The 18,892-nt window shown below is 39.7% G+C and overlaps 1 protein-coding gene across 1 annotated transcript; it reads left to right on the top strand.

Annotated features, from left to right (window-relative positions):
* The first annotated feature begins 2,002 nt into the window (after positions 1 to 2,002).
* On the top strand, positions 2,003 to 17,995 carry Aplip1 (JNK-interacting protein Aplip1). Its single transcript, XM_019043730.2, has 7 exons — positions 2,003 to 2,208; positions 6,876 to 7,141; positions 9,631 to 9,861; positions 13,192 to 13,377; positions 14,031 to 14,308; positions 15,547 to 15,731; positions 16,618 to 17,995. Exons 1-7 carry the CDS (start codon positions 2,120 to 2,122, stop codon positions 16,697 to 16,699), a joined length of 1,317 nt encoding a protein of 438 aa, XP_018899275.2. The 5' UTR covers positions 2,003 to 2,119; the 3' UTR covers positions 16,700 to 17,995.
* Positions 17,996 to 18,892: the final 897 nt, after the last annotated feature.

The following is an 18,892-nucleotide window of genomic DNA, read 5'->3' as shown; positions in this document are numbered from 1 at the left end:
TAAATATTTAAGTATGACGAGGACCTTAAAATGATGTAACCCGGTGATAAATCCGTGCACATTTGTTTGGCACAAAATCCAACATTCTACACTATTTCTAGGAATAACAGAAAACGAAAAAGATCAAAATGTTACCGCCTGAACCAAAATTGCATCATTCCCCATGAGACAACACGCTCTGTCCCATGTAACACCTGTTACAACGAAGAGTCGAGCGGCTAAGAAGGGCGCATCTGGTAAACCAGAAGCACCCAAAATGGTATAATGTCTCATTTTACAGGGTGCGGCAAAAGTCCCGGGACCCCTGTTTAATTTTTTTACGGCTGCAGCTAGGAAAATGAAATTTGGGGGTTAGTCCTAGGTCAATGAAAGCTACTTTTTGACCCCCCCCCCAAAAAAAAATTTCGGGGGCCCCCCTTTGGGGAGAGTTACGGACCCTAACTTTTTTTTTTCAAATGGGAAGACCCCCTTTGTGATATCTCGTTCGAAAGAGCATAAAAAAGAAAATTTTTCGCGTAAACCCGAAGTCATTATCTCAAACCGTTTCAAAATGGCGGCCGGTCAAAGTTCAAAATGGCCGGAAATTGGCACCTCTGCTATTTGCACATGGATTTGCTTGAAACTCAGTATCTGGGGGTATTTTGGCACGAGAAAAACGAATTTGACGTTAGATTTTTAAAATAACCCTAATTTTTCTAAATGACCGCCGGTTTAGGCTCAAAGTGGCCGAAAATTAGACAAACTCGATTTTTTGCCGATGGATTCGCCTGAAATTCGGTTTCTGGGGGGTATTTTGACCCGAGAAGAACGAATTCGACGTTACATTTTTAAACAAACCCAAAAAATCAAGTTTGACAAATTTTCGGCCACTTTGAGTTTAAACCGGCGGCCATTTAGAAAAATTAGGGTTATTTTAAAAATCTAACGTCAAATTCGTTTTTCTCGTGCCAAAATACCCCCAGATACCGAGTTTCAAGCAAATCCATGTGTAAATAGCAGAGGTGCCAATTTTCGGCCATTTTGAACTTTGACCGGCCGCCATTTTGAAACGGTTTGAGATAATGACTTCGGGTTTACGCGAAAAATTTTCTTTTTTTATGCTCTTTCGAACGAGATATCACAAAGGGGGTCTTCCCATTTGAAAAAAAAGTTAGGGTCCGTAACTCTCCCCAAAGGGGGGCCCCCGAAATTTTTTTTGGGGGGGGTCAAAAAGTAGCTTTCATTGACCTAGGACTAACCCCCAAATTTCATTTTCCTAGCTACAGCCGTAAAAAAATTAAACAGGGGTCCCGGGACTTTTGCCGCACCCTGTACCTATAAGAGAATTAAGGAGTCTTTAATAATTGGATTCTGAAATAAATTGATAGCTAACAAGTTCATTGTACGTATGTATATGGAAAACACGAAACTTAATTGGGAAACTAGGGAGAATGAGGGAAAACTGACAAAAAAGCGGGATAAATAGAAGAAAATAATAAATAATCGGTATTAACAGATAGACTTTCGGATAAACTAGAGATTTTCTATTTAAAGAAAAACGGTGATACCAACGGCAAAGTAGGAAGGAGCAGAATACCCATACAGGGCGGAGGGGCGAAAATCGAAGAAGCGAAGAAAAACATCTAAGGAAACACGAAAATATCAGGGAATACTGAAAAGAATGGGAGAAATTATAGATGATCCGGGAAAAGAAGGAAATATAATTAAGAAATGGGGATACTCGGGAGAATATCAGGTAGAACAGGAACATACGATAATAAGAGTACTGTAGGAGGGAAACTAAATCGAGCGAGAGTACATGGAGATTCCGGAGGAAATGAGGGAATATCAGGGAAAACTGAAGAAATCAGGGAAAAGAGGGAAATATAACGACAAGCTGGAGCATGTTGGCAAAATTCTCCGACCGAGAGGCGGGAAACGGGAATCCAGCGGTGGGCGCATGCGTTTTGGAGTCGTCGCGCCCCAACGACAATCGATACGTGTATGCGCCAGAGGTCCTCCACCGCACTAATCAATGACCGCGCAACTCAAATCGAAGACCCTACGCAGATACGCTGTTTTGAATGAGCATGTCAGTCTCTTGCTTTTATCAGTCTGTCAGTAGGATGCGAAGCAGAAAATGGCCGACACGGAATTCGAGGAGTTCCACTGCAATAATTACTTTGAGAAACTCTCGGTTCAGCAACACCCCTTCACGCACCCTTACACGTGAGTTTTTCTAAAAGTTCGATGAATTTTTCCGTTCAATTTCACAACCGCAAACTCAAGGGAGGAGATTCGTTGTTTGGAGAAGTCGATACGTAAACTAAACGTGTTTCCGCTTGTTTACGTATTGTTCCTTCCGATTTTATAAAATTGTACAAAGAGTGCTCCTTCCCGAATTAGTATTCAATATATGATATGTAATGCATATGTAAAAAATAGATACAAACAAAAAATACATATACGTGTAGTATTATGAAGTATGTACTTTATTATCTTTGGTATTAGGTTTAAATTTGAAGTTTAAATGTGTTCTTTTTAAATCCAAACAAGTCCCGAACAGGAATATTTTTCTGTCATTCGCAAAAAATCCATCCAAATGTGAGGAAAAGTTTGGATAATCACACTGCAAAAGATAAAGGATTAAGGTCTTTCTGTAAAAATAAATGTTTTATAGAAAATGGCGAGGAAAATGTGTACAAATATTATGAGGAACACAATTGTTCGCATGAATAAGTCCCAAAAATGTGATTTTGAGGGATTTTTTGTATTCTCCCTGATTTTTAGGAACATTTTCTTCAGTAGTAAGAGGAGCTCCCTTAATATTTCCTTATGTGAGCTGATAGAAACTATATAGGTACAAATACACTTCCCAGGTTTAGAGCTCCGTAGTTCCTTCAGAATTGACGCGATAGTAAATATTTCCTCTTTACTGCATTAACGCATGCGAACATCTAATTCTATGGGTAATGAATGTGTAAAACAAACAAATATTAACACAAAAAAATACTTGTACGTATGGTAGATGAATAATGATGATGTATGATATATAAAGAATATATGTATAACTATGATAAAGTACATATTTTTATGTACTACTACGTACTATTTTCCTGAATTTCGGCAGTATTTCCCTGATGTTTGGGAAAACTGTCCCTGATAAATGGCATTTGTGAAAAATCTTATTTTTCTGATTCGGTCGCTTTTGTGTTAAAAAAAGACATGTACAACTGAATTGAATGTACAAGATACATATCCAATAAGGAGCCACACTTTCTGGCTAAGAAATTAAAACATAAATCTGAATGCGGAAACTAATGCTTGCTTGAGCCAGAAATAATACTCTCTTGTTTCTTACTCCAAAGCTAAATAAACTATGTCTCTCCTTCGGTATTTTTACATTTTTGCGCTTCCTCGCTCCTCTCGATTTTATTTCCTTGCCCATAGATATTTATCAGTTCCCTTCAGCGTACATATTTTCATTTTCCCTGGTTTTCACGGAGATTTTCCTGATTTTTCCTTATCTTGAAAAATATTTCCCTGCTTATTGCGGATTTTTGCTGAAAGTAAATATTTATACATAACAAATGTATGGACGGAAACTGTAAGGCACGCAAATCCTATGTTCATGGTTCCTTCTTGGTTCTGATCGACCGAATTAAATGACTTTCGTTGTGTAATAACGACGTTTCTAACTTATTTTAGAAACGGCATACGTACCATTCGTTGTCTAAAGCAGGTACGTGATTTTACGGGAACTAGAATTCGACGGTGAAACTACCAAACCACGTATCTCGGTTTGCGACATCGGAGACTTCCTGTCATACTTTATTTTTTAAATGAAAAACTACTTAACATCCGGTCTTGGAAATTTCTGTGATTTTTCCTCTTTGTGCGGAGAAAATTTCGTGAAAATTTCAAGGAATGATATTGATTTGGTCTACTTCAAAAAAATAAAATGTGAGCGTAGATTTTTGAACACCGCAAACGAGATACGTGGTTTGGTAGTTTCACCGTCGAATTGGGCTACACCTTGCAATTATAGTCCATCTCAAGAAACCTCTTTTTATTCGGCATTACAATCAGAAAGGGCAACGCATCAGTCTTAGCCGCATTGGCCGGACCGCTCGCTGGACATCCTCTTCTGTGCAGTTAAAAGAGGCCTGCAACCCGTTCATTGTCACGGTAGAAACAATGGGCACCCTTGATCCCTCCTTGAAGAGCTCTTGTACCTGGACCGACATTTTTTTGCCGTTAAAAAAATTCATCTCTTAACGTGAGCCCTCAGTTTCGGCGCGAAATTTTGATAAAAAGGCACAAAAATTCCGTTCAATTATCGTAATTTTAAGCCGATGTACGGCATTTTCGCATAATCGCCATTCGCCGAAAACGCCGTATATTGGCTCGAAATTAAGATAATTGGACGTGTTTCTATTAAACAGAACTTAGTTGCGAAGGGAAAGATGGGGTGTGCTCGTTGTCGTTGGTGCTCGGGCCAACGAATGAATGGGAAATATAAGCGCCGGTGACGTCAGCGGCAACGACGAGAGAAACGACAATCATGAAGGCGGTCTTTGACTCATGAGCCCTGTCCACAAGGCTCTGCATACGTGCATACCCACGGCTCATTCACTGTGCACGTAGTTCCGTTTGACAGCACGTGAAATCCCGCTTCCCCAATTCTGCAGACGGAACTGTGAGCCAACTAAGTGCGGCACCCATGAGCCGTGGGCATGTATCTAGAGCCTTGTCAGCAGGGCTCATGAAGTTAATAACGCCTTCCCGATCGTCGTTTCTCTCGTCGATGCTGCTGACGTCACTGGCGCTTAATATTTCCCATTCATTCTTATGGCCCGAGCATGAACGAGCACACCCCATCTTTCCCTCTGCACATAGCTCTGTTTGATAGAAATACGTCCAATTGAAAGGAATTTTGGTGCGTTTTTATCATAATTTCGCGCTGGAACTAAATTTGCACGCTGAAGGATAAAATTTTCAACGGCGAAAAAATTTTTGTCCGGGCATGCCCATTGTTTCTACCCTGACAATGAACGGATTGCGGACCTCTCTTCGCTGCACAATAGAAGGTGTCCAGCGAGCGGTCTGGTCATCGCAGCCGAGACTGATGCGTTCATGGAAAAAAATATTTGCTAATGCGTTCATGGAAAAAAACATTTGCCAAAATGGCAAAAAATGGTTTGCGATTTCTGCAAATCGCTTTTTTGCTAAAATGCCCACAATCATGTCGAGAATGGCAAAACAATTTGCAAAAATAGTAATTTTATTGTGCGAAAACAGCAAACTAAAATTTTGCGAAAATAACATTACTGGTTTATGCTGTTATCGCTAAAATGTTTGCTACATATTTGCAAATTGTTTGCCGAATTAGCGTATGATTTTGCTCTTTTTACTAATTATTTTGCGAAACTTACTAAAATCAATCGCTACTTTAGCAATCTTAATATTGCGATTTACACCACCTCATTAATTGCTGTTTTTACAAGAATTATTGCCAATGTAGCGTTATTATTGCGATTACAACAAATAAAAAAGCTATTTGTACAATTTAATTTTGCTGAATTAGCAAATTGTGTAAAATTGCTGATTTTGCAAAATTATTGTTAAGTTAGCAGTCTCATTTTGCAATATTCGCAATAGCAAAATACAACCGTGTGCGCGCGCTCTGGGAGACGTTTTTGGTACTGATGATCTTGACTGGTACCAAATATTATAAGAATCCGTTAATAAACACGCATAACACGAACTCAGAGGCCTGCGATAGTTTAAGAGATGGACTTTAGGGGCCCGTTGATATCAAACCTGGCTGGTCTGGTGGTGAAGTGCTGGACTTCGGACATCAACTCCATCCCGAGGCGTGGGTTCTAATCTCGACTAGGACGGCACGGATTTTAAGGTAAGTAGAAACTTCTCGACCCACCTCCTGGTCCACTAACGCAGCTGCACATTCGAAAGAAGAATAGTATCGAAAACGTCTCCTGGAGCGCGTGCACACGGTTGTATTTTGCTAATGCGAAAATCGCAAAATGTGATTGTTAACTTAACAATAATTTTGCAAAACCAGCAATTTTATTCGGCGATTTTCGCATTTTTTATATGTGGGAGTACTAGCAATTTCACATTGCGAAGATCGCATTTTTTCATTCTGCTTTTACAGCAAAAATTTGTTTTGCTGTTTTACCACCCGCATTGCAAGTCCCGTTTTTAGCAATATGAAATTTCTATTTTATTCACCCTCCTGAGTATTACAGCAATGTTTTTTTTTTTTTTTTTTTTTTTTTTTTCGTGTTGCCATTCATGCCGAATAAAGTCTTAGGTTTTGTGAAATGAACAATAGGAACAAACGTTTTAGACTCATTTTAAAAAAATGCGCTATTAATGATTTTACGCAGAAAAATTCTGCTCCTTTTTTTCTTCTTAATTTTCTTCATCTTTATCTTCATCCTCTTCATCTTCTTTAGCTTCATCTTACTTTTCATCGTCTTCTGTTCCTCCTGCCTAGCCTTGCATTTTTTCCTCTTATTTTTCCCTGTGTTTCTCTTATGTCCCCTCATTTTGTCGGCCTCTTTTCCTTTGATTCTCTTTCTTATTTTACCCCTCCTCCTTTCTCTCTATTTTGCTATTAATTTTCTATTCCTCTTCATTCCCCTATTTTTCTTCCTATTTCTTCTCTTCGTTACTCTCCCCACCTTCCTATTCTCCTTTTTCCCATATTCCTCCTAGTCTCTTTTTTTCTTCTCCTCTTCCTCTGCGCCAAAAATAAACAATTTTCATAGCACAAAGTATCCTGATTCGGAGTTCCTTAGCGCGAGATACAGTCCATAATTTTCCCCGATTTCAACACTGTCCTTGAACGAAACTGCTCGATATTCCAGGTTAGTGCATGACGTGAATTTGGATGACGACTCCCCTCTTGAGGGCCCCGAGGCCAAGGGGGCCCCCCGAGCAGGGCCACGTCGCCCCCTGGCCACTTCCTCGAGCGAGGAGGACCTGCCAGCCTCCGTTTTCAGCAAACCCGCTCAGAACAGGAACGAGAAGACCGATAGGAAGGATAAGGAAGATTTCGGAAGTTCGCACCCCAATCACCATCACCCGGAAAGGAAACGACGCAAGCTACCGCAGATCCCCACGCAGAAAAAACGTAAGTCTTCTTCCTATTTTCCTTCTTCTCTTTCGTTTTTCTCTCTCCTCTATTTATTGAGCTCGCCCACTCGGGAGAGCTCTTTGCGATCGATTTCTTTTGACAATTAACAGTGTCCGTGGCGACAAATGGATGGTTCGCGCTGCCGTCGGAGGAACGGCCAAAGTCCAATTTATTTCAACTGATTTCAACGTCCAAAAGTTGAATTTTGTCTTTTTTTGCGGGTTACAGTTTTCCTTCGTCGAACATTTCCGTTCCTTCATTCAACGGAGGATTAATTGTTCCTCATTTGCTACACTAAAGAGCACCACTTTCCAAGGGTCGAGCATACTATAGCATGTTGCTACGGTTTTATAGCAAATAACCTAATTGTATGTTATCATCCTCTTATCTTTTCAATGCAGTTTTTGTATGCAGTTGTACTTGCAATTGCTATTATTTCTTAAAGTAAAAAAACATGGTGACCTCGACGTTAATAAATTGTTCATTTAATTCTTCGTTACTAAGACTAAGATTAAAAACTGCGCATAATTAATGGATAATCCTTGAGATTGTCGTTATTGGGCCCATAAGAGGTTAATTAACCTAAAAATAATTGCATGCTTGAGAGAACGATTGAGCCTCATTGAAAATGCTTTGAGTTCGTTTGAGCCTCGCATTGAGATCCCTCGAGGGTTTGTTTAAACCTAATATTAAGAATGCTTCAGAGTTCGTTTGACCCTCGCATTATTGAATTGCTTGAGAATTCGTTTGAGCCTTTGAGTTTCTTTAGAGTTCGTTTTAACCTTAAAATACAGATGCATGAAGTGCTCTTTCGAGCTCCGGGCAATATATAGTGCGTGAAGTGCTCCATCGAGCCACCGCGTACCTAGAAAGGCGGGAGGTGCTCCATTGAGCCGCACTCGCATACAAAGGCTTGAAGTGCTCTTTCGAGCTCCAAGCTAAAATTCAAGTGAATTCCTTTTCAGCTCTTAATGTATACCATAAGTATTGTGTAAGAACTGTGGCAGAAACGGTCATCCAAACCGTGCCCAATAACAGTTCATTTGAACTGTGCCGACAACAATTCAGAATTTTAGACTGCCAACTTAACAAAGTATAACCTTAATGCAAGTCGGCGACTTGATTAAAAAAAAAAAAAAAAAAAATTAAATCATATGGTTTAATTACATCGTTGCCAAGTTACGAGAAAGCTTATCAACGATGAAAGCCAGAGACAAAAAAGCGATGGCAAAAACAGCCATTGCGCAACATTTGCTGCAAAATCACATTCGTAAAAGATAATTCCATTTCTCTCTCTTTATTTCTCTTTATTTATTGTAGGTAATGTGACAAATTTGGCTTATGTAAATACATCATAACCTTTTGCTACTGCATGTAACCTCCGATAATTGGGTAGGTAAAGATTCAAATAATATATATACAATTTCAGAAAAAATCAATAATAGATATTAATAGTTTCACAAAAGCGAGCTCTCCAACACAGTAGTGTTGGAACCAGCAGCTTGTTTCTTCTTCCCTCACCCCTTTTCCTTCTTTTCAACCTCTGTTCCATCTTATCTCCCTTTTAAGTCCCAAATCTTTTAAGCCTAGAGCATGCTTAATTTTTCCGACTTCCTTACATATATTTCCATGCCTTACCAGATCTCTCCAATTTTCCCTGAGACTATCCCCTTCCTTTCATTTTCCCTGAAAATTCCCTTTCTTCGCTATATCTTACCGGTTCCAGTTTCCGTTCATGATTCTGTGTATTCCTTATTCTTTCCCTAAATCAGGCCAGTACATCTTAATACTCCCCTACTGTCCTTGGTATTTTCCTGATTCATTCCCTATTATTTCCCTGCGTCTTTAGAATTCATCTAGTTCATCCGTGCTTCCCTTATGATTGATCTAGTTTTCCCATTCATTTTCTTATTTTCCCTGATTTTACCATGCTATCTCTTCTGTTTTTCTACTTATTTCCAGTTTCACGTTTATCTTTATGTTTATGTTTTCCTTGATACTTCCTCGTGTTCTTTCAGAGCCCCCTGAATTATGCCAGTTTTTTCTTGTTACATTGCCTGATTCTCACAATTTTCCGAGATATTTCCCTATTTTCTTAGTGCCACTGACATTCCCTTTTTGACATGTTTCCCCTGTTGTTTCCCTGGTTTCATTACAGTTTCTCCCTGTATTTCCATGCTATCCCTGATATTCCCCTCCTTTCTCCGATGTCTGTCTAAAATATGTTCTTGTTCTCCTGATGTTCCTTGTTTTCTCACTTATTTCTCTGAATTTTTCCAGTTTTCTTCGACATTCCTGCTTTCTTCCAGTTTCCCCTTATTTGTCCTGAAACTTCCTGCACCTTCTTGTCGCGCCTTACACTGCCCTGCTATTTCCCTGATTTTTTCTGGACACTGCCGTCGCTTTCCTCTACCTTCCTCTGCTTTCCGAACTTGTCTCGACAAAAAAACCTAAAAACATGCACGATTCTTTGCTTTTGTGTGCAGCATTTCTGAGCCTGGCGGAGGAGCTATGCGAGACCCTGTACCCTGAGATGGTGATCGGGGAGAAGGAGAAAGGGATGACGTCACAGGTTCACCCCCGATCCTTCCTGATGATGAAGTGTTTGGAGGAACAGGATTCCTCCCCGACGGAGCACGACCACGACTCAGGGATATCCACCGTCCACTCGCCCGACGGCCCGAAATCTTCCTCACCCAGTTCCAACATGTTCCACGGTAGGTAAGCGCCATTGCGACGGGCTCATTATTGAAACTGAAAGACAAATCTATAGACAAAGAAGACGAATGGGAAACAGGGCGATCCTGTTGAATGATAGTCTAGACGTTCTAGAAATGCTCGATCAAGTCCCCGTCCGGGTGAGTGAAATGTGGAGAGGACTCTTAAAATGGAAGAAAAGAGAAAAGGTCACCAAACCACGTGCGAATTTTGACTAAATTGCAAATAAATTTTTCCAAACGTAAACGTCGCGTATACCTAACACGATGCGTACATTAAAAATGCAAAAAAGGAACTTAAAAACCGAGAAATACGCAGACAAGCGAGCGCAACCTTTCAGCAAAATTTAAAACGCCCCGATTTTACGACGAGCACAGTAATGTCATCCGGCCTCTATCAGAAGAGGGCACGGGTTTCTACGACTTTTGTCGGATGTCTTCCTACTCCACGAAAATGAAAAAAATGGGAGAGTAAAAACTATGTCTTCAGAATCAAAATCGAATCTCATTCGTGTTATCTGAAGTAAACAAGTAGCATTGCCACCTTAAAATACGTTTTATTTGAATAAACATCAAGGGAAAATGAGAGAAGAGAACAATTTGACGACACTTACATTATTTTTACGCCATTCCGGCGCATTTGAAAGTCCTTCGTCTTCGGACTTTTTAAACCGGCCGACTTGTTCGGGATTTTGTCTCGTAAAATAAGCAATAAATAAGCTCAACTAAATAAAGGGTATCCCTGGGTAAGGGCACCAAAATGCCCCTCCTCACGGATTTTGAATTTAATGGTCTAAGCCCTTTCAAGAGGTCCTAAAAACATGCTTTTGGGCAATTTTCCCCTCCTGGCTCCAACCACCCCCCCCCCCCTCCAGCCCCGAAAAACCCATTTTTCGGGGAATTTTGGGGTATTTTCACGTTTTATTTCATATCTCCCGCAATTTTCGATAAAAATGCACCAAAATTTCACCAATTACACATCAGACCAGTCAGATTCTTGGGTAAAAAAATCAAATTTATCGTACCTTATTTAGGCCCCTAAAAAAATTCGTAAAAATCGTCAATTTCCAATTTTTTTCAGATTTTAGCGGTTTTAAAAAAAATGAGGACACATACATTTTTTTTTTTTTTGCCTTAAAATGTAGGTAATATACCCAGTTGTTACCAAAAAAAATTTCAAGCCTTCACGCGTGGTGCGTTCCCACCGAAAAAATGGTTTTTTTTGGCGCCAAAACGGTTAAAATGGCTCTTTTGGCAACGGTTTACTCGCACGCTATCAAGATTGTAACACTAAAATCTCTAATTTTTGGTTTCAATGTTTCAAGAAGCATGCCCTAGTATCGTCAGAAAAGGTTTCAAGTCGATCGAGTCCTTGCGCCCCACGTAAAGTACCGGTTTTTGGCGCCGAAATGGTCAACATTGCTATTTCAGAAGAGGTTACTCGTAGGGTGGCCCTTATTTTTGAATTTACGGAGTTTAAAGTGCGGAACCCTGCAAATGGTTTCATTTGATGAGAAAATAACGGGGAAAAAATAAAAATTGAGAGAAAAATGTCTTAAAACGCGCCTCAAAGAGCCTGAAGTTCCGAGCGTGGCGTGCGAAGACGCGTTTTTTCGTCGTTTCGCGAATTTTTTTCCTCCCTTTGAAATGTTTCTACGGCTTTGAAATTTTAGAGATTATACACTGTTTAGAGTACTTTACGAGAAAAATAATGAAATTTACATAGCTCAGTTTAAAATGCTCTTTTATCCCATAAAAGATGCCACGTCGAGCGATTTAGCCGATTTGTCCTTTATATCGTTCATTTGCATGTTAGCTTCGAAATACCTTTAAGTCGACTTGTTTTCCAGCAGCTGAACAGAATTGTTTATTTTTGGTTTAAATGACTCGGCAGACACTCTACTTCTAGAATCTGAAGAATTTTTGCTTTTGACTCTTCAAAAAATTTAATCTCGTTCATGCAAACCGTGCCGAGAGAATGTTATGAAAAATCATCGAAGAAATCGCATGATGTGGCCGCTTTGAAGGGGAAAAGGGAGCATTTTGAAAGTAGCGAGGTAAATTTTGTCATTTTTTTCGTAATTTACTATAAAGTATGTGACACTTCAGAAAATTTCAAAACCATAGCAACAATTTAAAGGTGGAAAAAAGACACGCCGTGCGGGGAGATTGTAAGTGAAAATCGGCTAAATCGCTCGACGTGGCATCTTTTATGGGATAAAAGAGCATTTTAAACTGAGCTATGTAAATTTCATTATTTTTCTCGTAAAGTACTCTAAACAGTGTATAATCTCTAAAATTTCAAAGCCGTAGAAACATTTCAAAGGGAGGAAAAAAATTCGCGAAACGACGAAAAAACGCGTCTTCGCACGCCACGCTCGGAACTTCAGGCTCTTTGAGACGCGTTTTAAGACATTTTTCTCTCAATTTTTATTTTTTCCCCGTTATTTTCTCATTAAATGAAACCATTTGCAGGGTTCCGCACTTTAAACTCCGTAAATTCAAAAATAAGGGCCACCCTACACGAGTAACCTCTTCTGAAATAGCAATGTTGACCATTTCGGCGCCAAAAACCGGTACTTTACGTGGGCGCAAGGACTCGATCGACTTGAAACCTTTTCTGACGATACTAGGGCATGCTTCTTGAAACATTGAAACCAAAAATTAGAGATTTTAGTGTTACTATCTTGATAGCGTGCGAGTAAACCGTTGCCAAAAGAGCCATTTTAACCGTTTTGGCGCCAAAAAAACCATTTTTTCGGTGGAACGCAGCACGCGTGAAGGCTTGAAATTTTTTTTGGTAACAACTGGGTGTATTACCTACATTTTACGGCAAAAAAAAAAAAAAAATGTATGTGTCCTCATTTTTTTTAAAACCGCTAAAATCTGAAAAAAAATTGGAAATTGACGATTTTTACGAATTTTTTTAGGGGTCTAAATAAGGTACGATAAATTTGATTTTTTTACCCAAGAATCTGACTGGTCTGATGTGTAATTGGTGAAATTTTGGTGCATTTTTATCGAAAATTGCGAGAGATACGAAATAAAACGTGAAAATACCCCAAAATTCCCCGAAAAATGGGTTTTTCGGAGCTGGAGGGGGGGGGGGTGTTGGAGCCAGGAGGGGAAAATTGCCCAAAAGCATGTTTTTAGGACCTCCTGAAAGGGTTTAGACCATTAAATTCACAATCCGTGAGGAGGGGCATTTTGATGCTCTTACCCAGGGATACCCTTTACTTACCCGATACTTTCAGAATATTAAGTAAAAAACACAAGGTTTGGTGACCCATTGGAAAGGTCACCGTTCATTGGACAAGTTCTATGTTTCAGATTCTATGACCCCTAGTTCGATGACCAGTTCGATGAGTCTGCCGTTCACCCACCACCAGCTAGAGCTATTGGAGGCGACACATCGAGCCCTTCACAAATTCCTACCCCGACACCACGACGAAATGGAGATCGAGATCGGTGACCCCATCTACGTCCAGAAAGAAGCTGAGGATCTTTGGTGTGAGGGTGAGTCGACTGAACCTTAGTCCCAAAGACTCGGGAGTTTGAGACCCCCGAAATACAAGACAGAACATAAACAGAAAACGAAGGAGTGCAAGAAGAGCCCAAGTAGCGCAGATTGTGATCAATTTAAATTACACGGTGACATTCATAGGCGGTTCTACGGGGGTGCCAGTGGGTGCCGGGCACTCCCAAGCAAAAGTACGGTTACCGGAACCGTGAAATAGGCTTTTGGGCAAGTCAAAACGTCGAGAAAAAATCGTATGATGAAGCGCAAAAAATTGGCAATATTTTTATTTTATGAATTTTTGAAATCTGCAAGTGTCCAGTATTCAATGGATATGGGCAAGGGATGATGGGAGGAGGGGGATCTCGTCATTTTCCACCTCTGGGCATCCCCAAGCATGAAGGTCTAGAACCGCCTATGGTTGCGGGCCTCTCTTAGCTGCGCAAACGGAGAGTATCCTGCGAGCGGACCGGTCATCGTGGCCTCGACATAATGCGTTGCCCTCCACGGATTTTAATGCCGAATAAAAAGCCTAAGGTTTCATGAATTGGACTATAAATGGGAAAATGATGGACAAACTAAAGTTAGTAGTTGTAGTCTGCAAAACTGGTTGCTCGGACTGAAAACGTCGTGAATTTCCTCCTTCCGACAGGCGTGAATCTGCGAACGGGCCGTCAGGGGATCTTCCCATCGGCGTACGCAGTGGATCTGGAGTACGAGGAGTTCGACTCGGGGTCGGCCGGACCCAAAGTCAAGCGGGAACGCTTCCTTATCGGCTACCTTGGTTCCCTCGAGACCCTCTGTCACAAGGGCAATGCCGTCCTCAACCAGGCAGTCAAGAAGATGACTTCTTCTCAGCAAAAGCCACAGTCCTGCATCCTTGAGGTCTCCGATCAGGGGTTAAGGATGAACGACAAGACCAAACCCTCGGTAAGCCCCGCTCTTTATTACATAAACTTCGTCTTGCACCAAGAACCGCTACTTCCGGCCTGGTGTCCGGACTTTTCGGCGCAACCGTTTCGGCGCCATTTCTGAGAAAATGGCAGATTTGACGGAGGGAACGAGGAAAATTAGGTAAAAATAGCAAAATCTTAGCGAAACCGGACGAATATGGTGGGAAAACGGAGTAATAATGATGAAATTTCAGAGCTGAGATGCATGCAATTCATAAAACGATAGCCACAGTTCAAAACCACGTATCTCTATTGAAATGTTTCAAAATTTTAGCTTCTATTAAGTTTTTGAAGAAGAAACTAGCCAAATGTTTTACCTGAAATTTTCACTGAATATTTTGCTAAAAGTGCAGAAACATTACATAGGGTAGTTTTCGGGAAATAAGATTGAATGATTTACCAAAGAATAATGAAGTATAACAAGGAGTCTGCAACATCGCGAACGGAGAAACGTGGGTTTGCACAATGGCCAACGATATCAAGATCATTTAGGTAGTCGAGAAAAATATGTCTCCCTCGAAACAGAAAGCCACAGTCCTGCGTTCTCAAGGTGTCCGACCATCGGGCTGATTATTAAAATCGATCGACAAAATTTTGTCGATCGATTTTAATAATTAGCCGATAAAAACGCGAATATTAGAGCGAGCTCCTGTACGGGCTAATGGATCCAAATGACGGAGCTCAATCTTGCTATCTGGGAACGATGGCGAAGGAGAGAGGGAAAATGGAACGATCCTATTGATGACCCGACAAAGGTGAGTAATAGACTAACGAACGGCGACCCACGAGAGACCCAATGTCAGTCAATCATTTGGACAAGTATGCTAATAGGAACTTTGCTGCACGCAAATCCTATGCACATAGTTTCCTTTAACCTCGTGCGTCCATTTTCACCTGAAGTCATCAAAACCACTCGTTTCAACCAATGGGATCGCTTAGCACCTTTTGTCTTCTTTGTCTATCGCTTTACCAATCAATTGGACGTACTCATGCTAGAAGGAACTATGCGCATAGGGTTTAAGTGGATAGTCCTTTTAAGAATAAATGCGTCAAAATTCAATAAATTAGGCCACAGAACTCGCGTCAGAGCGAAAAGAAGTTTCACTAAATACCTATTATCTGATGTTTTTAATAATTTGATTGAGGTGTTCGAGTACTTAAATGCACTCCAATGACAAATGTTCAATGACTACCTACATTTTTTTCCTCCCTCAGCAAAAGAGTAAACAGCTGCCTTGCCACGACTACTTCTACGCGCTGAAGAATGTCACGTTTTGCGCCTTCCACCCCGAGGACCATCGCTACATGTGCTTCATCACCAAACACCCCCAACTCCAGCGATTCGCCTGCCACCTCTTCCTGGCCACCGAATCAACGAGACCAGTCGTCGAATCAGTTGGGTTCGTATCTATTTCTTACCTCTTCGTTCAACTTGAATTGGAGGTAGGCCGTAGAATTTCAGCATCGGAAACGTGCGAGTCCACGAAAAAATGGACCTTTGTCCATGGATAACGTAGGTAACGATCACATGGTCAACAAAACAAAAACTGGATGGACGCATCTTTCCTGGGGAAGGGGAAAAAAGAGGTGAAGAATGAAAAAGTGGAAGAGAAATAGGTACAGATGGAAGTAGAAAAAGAAAGAGGAGAAAACGCGAAAAAAGGCAGGGAAAAAATCGGAAGGAAAAGAAGAAAAATGGTTTTTTTTTTTTTAATTACATTTCTTTTCTTCTCCTGCTTTTTCTTTCCCTTCTGTTCTATTCTTCCTCTTTCTATGCTTTGCCTTCTTCTCGTGGTTTCTCTTTTCCTTTATTTTATCTTCCCCTCTACCTCTTCTTTTTTCTTTACTTCTTCTCTGTCGTATTTTACTTCCTTTTTTTCTCATCCTTCATGCCCGTCTTTTTCCTTTCCTTCCATCCTCCTCTTCCTTTCCCTTTCCTTCTTCCTATCACATTTCCTTCTCTTCTTTCTCCTACTTCACTTCCTTTTCCCTGCCTCTCTTTCTTCCTCCTCTTCCTCTCCTTCTTTTTGCTTAATTATCTCTGCTTCTTCCTCCTTTATTAATTTTTCGTCTACTTCTCCTTCTTTCTCTCCTCCTACATTCCTGTCTTACAATGGCAAATGCATCCTCGTCTGATATTTCTACGGAGTCTTATCAAGACCCCAAACTAGTGAGCAAGAAAGGAGATTCACTACTCTGATCGACAAATCATACTTGATAGACTTTCGTTTGTGAATATCATTTTAGGTTCTTACTTAATTCTCTATTTTTTTCTTTTCTTTCCAGTCGAGCGCTCCAGAGGTTTTACGAAAAGTACATAGAAACTGCATATCCAGTAGAAGAAATTTATATTGAAGATGAGTTTTAAGCTTGGCGACTCTCCTGCTTTGATATACCGTACCTAATGATGGTCTGTCTGAGCCACTGTGTATAAAGAGTTTTGCCTGATTATAATTTTTATCTCTTAATTTTTATATGGTGCTTAAAAATTGTGAAGTTTTTTTCTGCTGATTGAGGGAAAATTTAATTCAATTTATCGATTAATAATTACTTAAATTGTTTGAAAATTGATTACTCGAATATATTTCATCAATTTCAGCAAGAAGGCAAAGAATCGAACCGATGACGGGAAATTTTTTTACAAGTGTTAGTTTGAAGAAAACCCTTACAATCTAATACTCCTAAATGAATGAGCTCTTTTATCAACATTTTTCTAAAGTAAAATTTACTTGAAAAAGTCTTTGAGAAACTACCTACCGTAACTTTAGTTGAGTTTTTTTATCACCTCTATTGGAAAAGTCAAAACTGCAACAGATCTTTCAGTAATTTTGTCTCTCGAGAATTTTGCTTTAAAAATGTTGAAAAAAAATTCCTTTTCAGTAAATATCAACGATCCCTTTGAAGGCTTCGTTTTCCAAACAAATCTACAAGTCTTCTTAGTATCTCCAAAAATTACCGCCTACTTAGCGTTTTCGATCTTCGTTTTCCTTTGGGCACAAATGTGGGTTCCTATACCCCACCTTACAAGCTGACCTCGTTACCCTGAATATCGAATACTCACTGAATAGTCTGTATGAAATATTTTCTAAAAATGCTGCATGAGAATATTCCCTTTCGCATGAACCTAAAGCATTAATCTGAAATATTCTCAAAATATTAGCTACCGAACATATTTGGAATATTCGGAAGACCTATGCCGTTAAAAATTCAAAGAGCATTTGGTAAGAATATATTCTGCTGAAAAATATTCTGAGAAGATTTTAATAATTTTTATGGTTCTTTGAATACTTAAGAGTGCAGCATTTATCCGATGTTTTTCAAAGAACCCTGTCAGAACATTCTAAAGAATATCCGCAGAGAGGGTGCATAGATAATTCTTTCTAGGTATTTGCTGGTGAATGTTCGGAGCCACGATAATGAATGTTCCACTACAAATACATTTCAGGTTGGTTGATATCGCAGAAGAGGCTTCATACATTGTGTAAATAAATTCTATGGGCACACAATACTCGCTACGCTTAATAAACCTTAGTCTTGTGCGCTCCTGTAGAATGTAAATAATTTAGCGCCTGGCGGCTATCTAAGAGATGTAAAATATGTAAAAATTTACTAATAAATCAAGTACCATAAACTCGTGAAAGAATAGCTATTGAAGCAATCTGGAGATTCTGCTGTGTAATTATTTTTACCTATGCCTATTTTTGGCTCTAATTTACATTCTTTTTAGTAAAAATTTTAACGAATTCTTGGAGAATTTGATAAGAAAAGTCCCATACCTAATATCTGTATAATTTTCAGGATTTCCTCTGTTTTGCGTGCTTCTGGGTTCATCTCAAAATGTAGGCACATACATACTTAAACTGAACTATTCAGACGTAGAAGAACTTTTTACAATAATTTTAAGCAACTTTATGCCTTTTTTATAGAATTGTCTTTACGAAAAAACTTGGGTCACTTCCACAGAATGTTCAAATTTTATCTTATTTTTTTAATAGCATTGCTCTTGTTCTAATGACACAGAGCGTAAATTACACCGTGTTTGACAGCATTTCCAGTTTGTGATCCTCACCCTCTCCCTCCCTTTGCCCATAAAAAGAGACTCAACCCCAAATTCTTCTAAATTCAAATAAAATATCTTGATTCCCTTTTTTCCTCTCTATTTCATAACAAACTAGCCCGTGCGTCAATCATGATGTAAATGCACAATGCCGCCGCATTTCTTGGCATAAGCTTGCTCAAAATGTAGATTCAGAAAGAGAATTGGCAGGAAAAGGGGGAAAAGCTTATTCCTAACTTTCTGTTTTTTTCATAAATAAAATTTCTGAGACCTACTTTTTTCCTTCCTGTTTTAAGACATGAAAAAATTGTTTCTTGTGTCAACCACACTGTAAATTCCACACAGCTTTTACGCAGTTGTTTACGTAAACTTGCTCAAAAAGCAGAGTTCACTTCCTCGACCGCTAGAGTTGACGCACTCTTGAAAACAAAAAATTTAGCCTCGATTTCCTGGATTGTTGGGAACCTTGAGAGAAGGGTGAAGCGGAAAAATTAGAATTAAAGA

The sequence above is a fragment of the Bemisia tabaci genome, chromosome 10 (genome assembly GCF_918797505.1).
Source record: "Bemisia tabaci chromosome 10, PGI_BMITA_v3".
Classification (NCBI taxonomy): Eukaryota; Metazoa; Arthropoda; class Insecta; order Hemiptera; family Aleyrodidae; genus Bemisia; species Bemisia tabaci.
The sequence above is the reverse complement of the archived record's forward strand: the minus strand, read 5'-3'. Positions and strand labels throughout refer to the sequence as shown.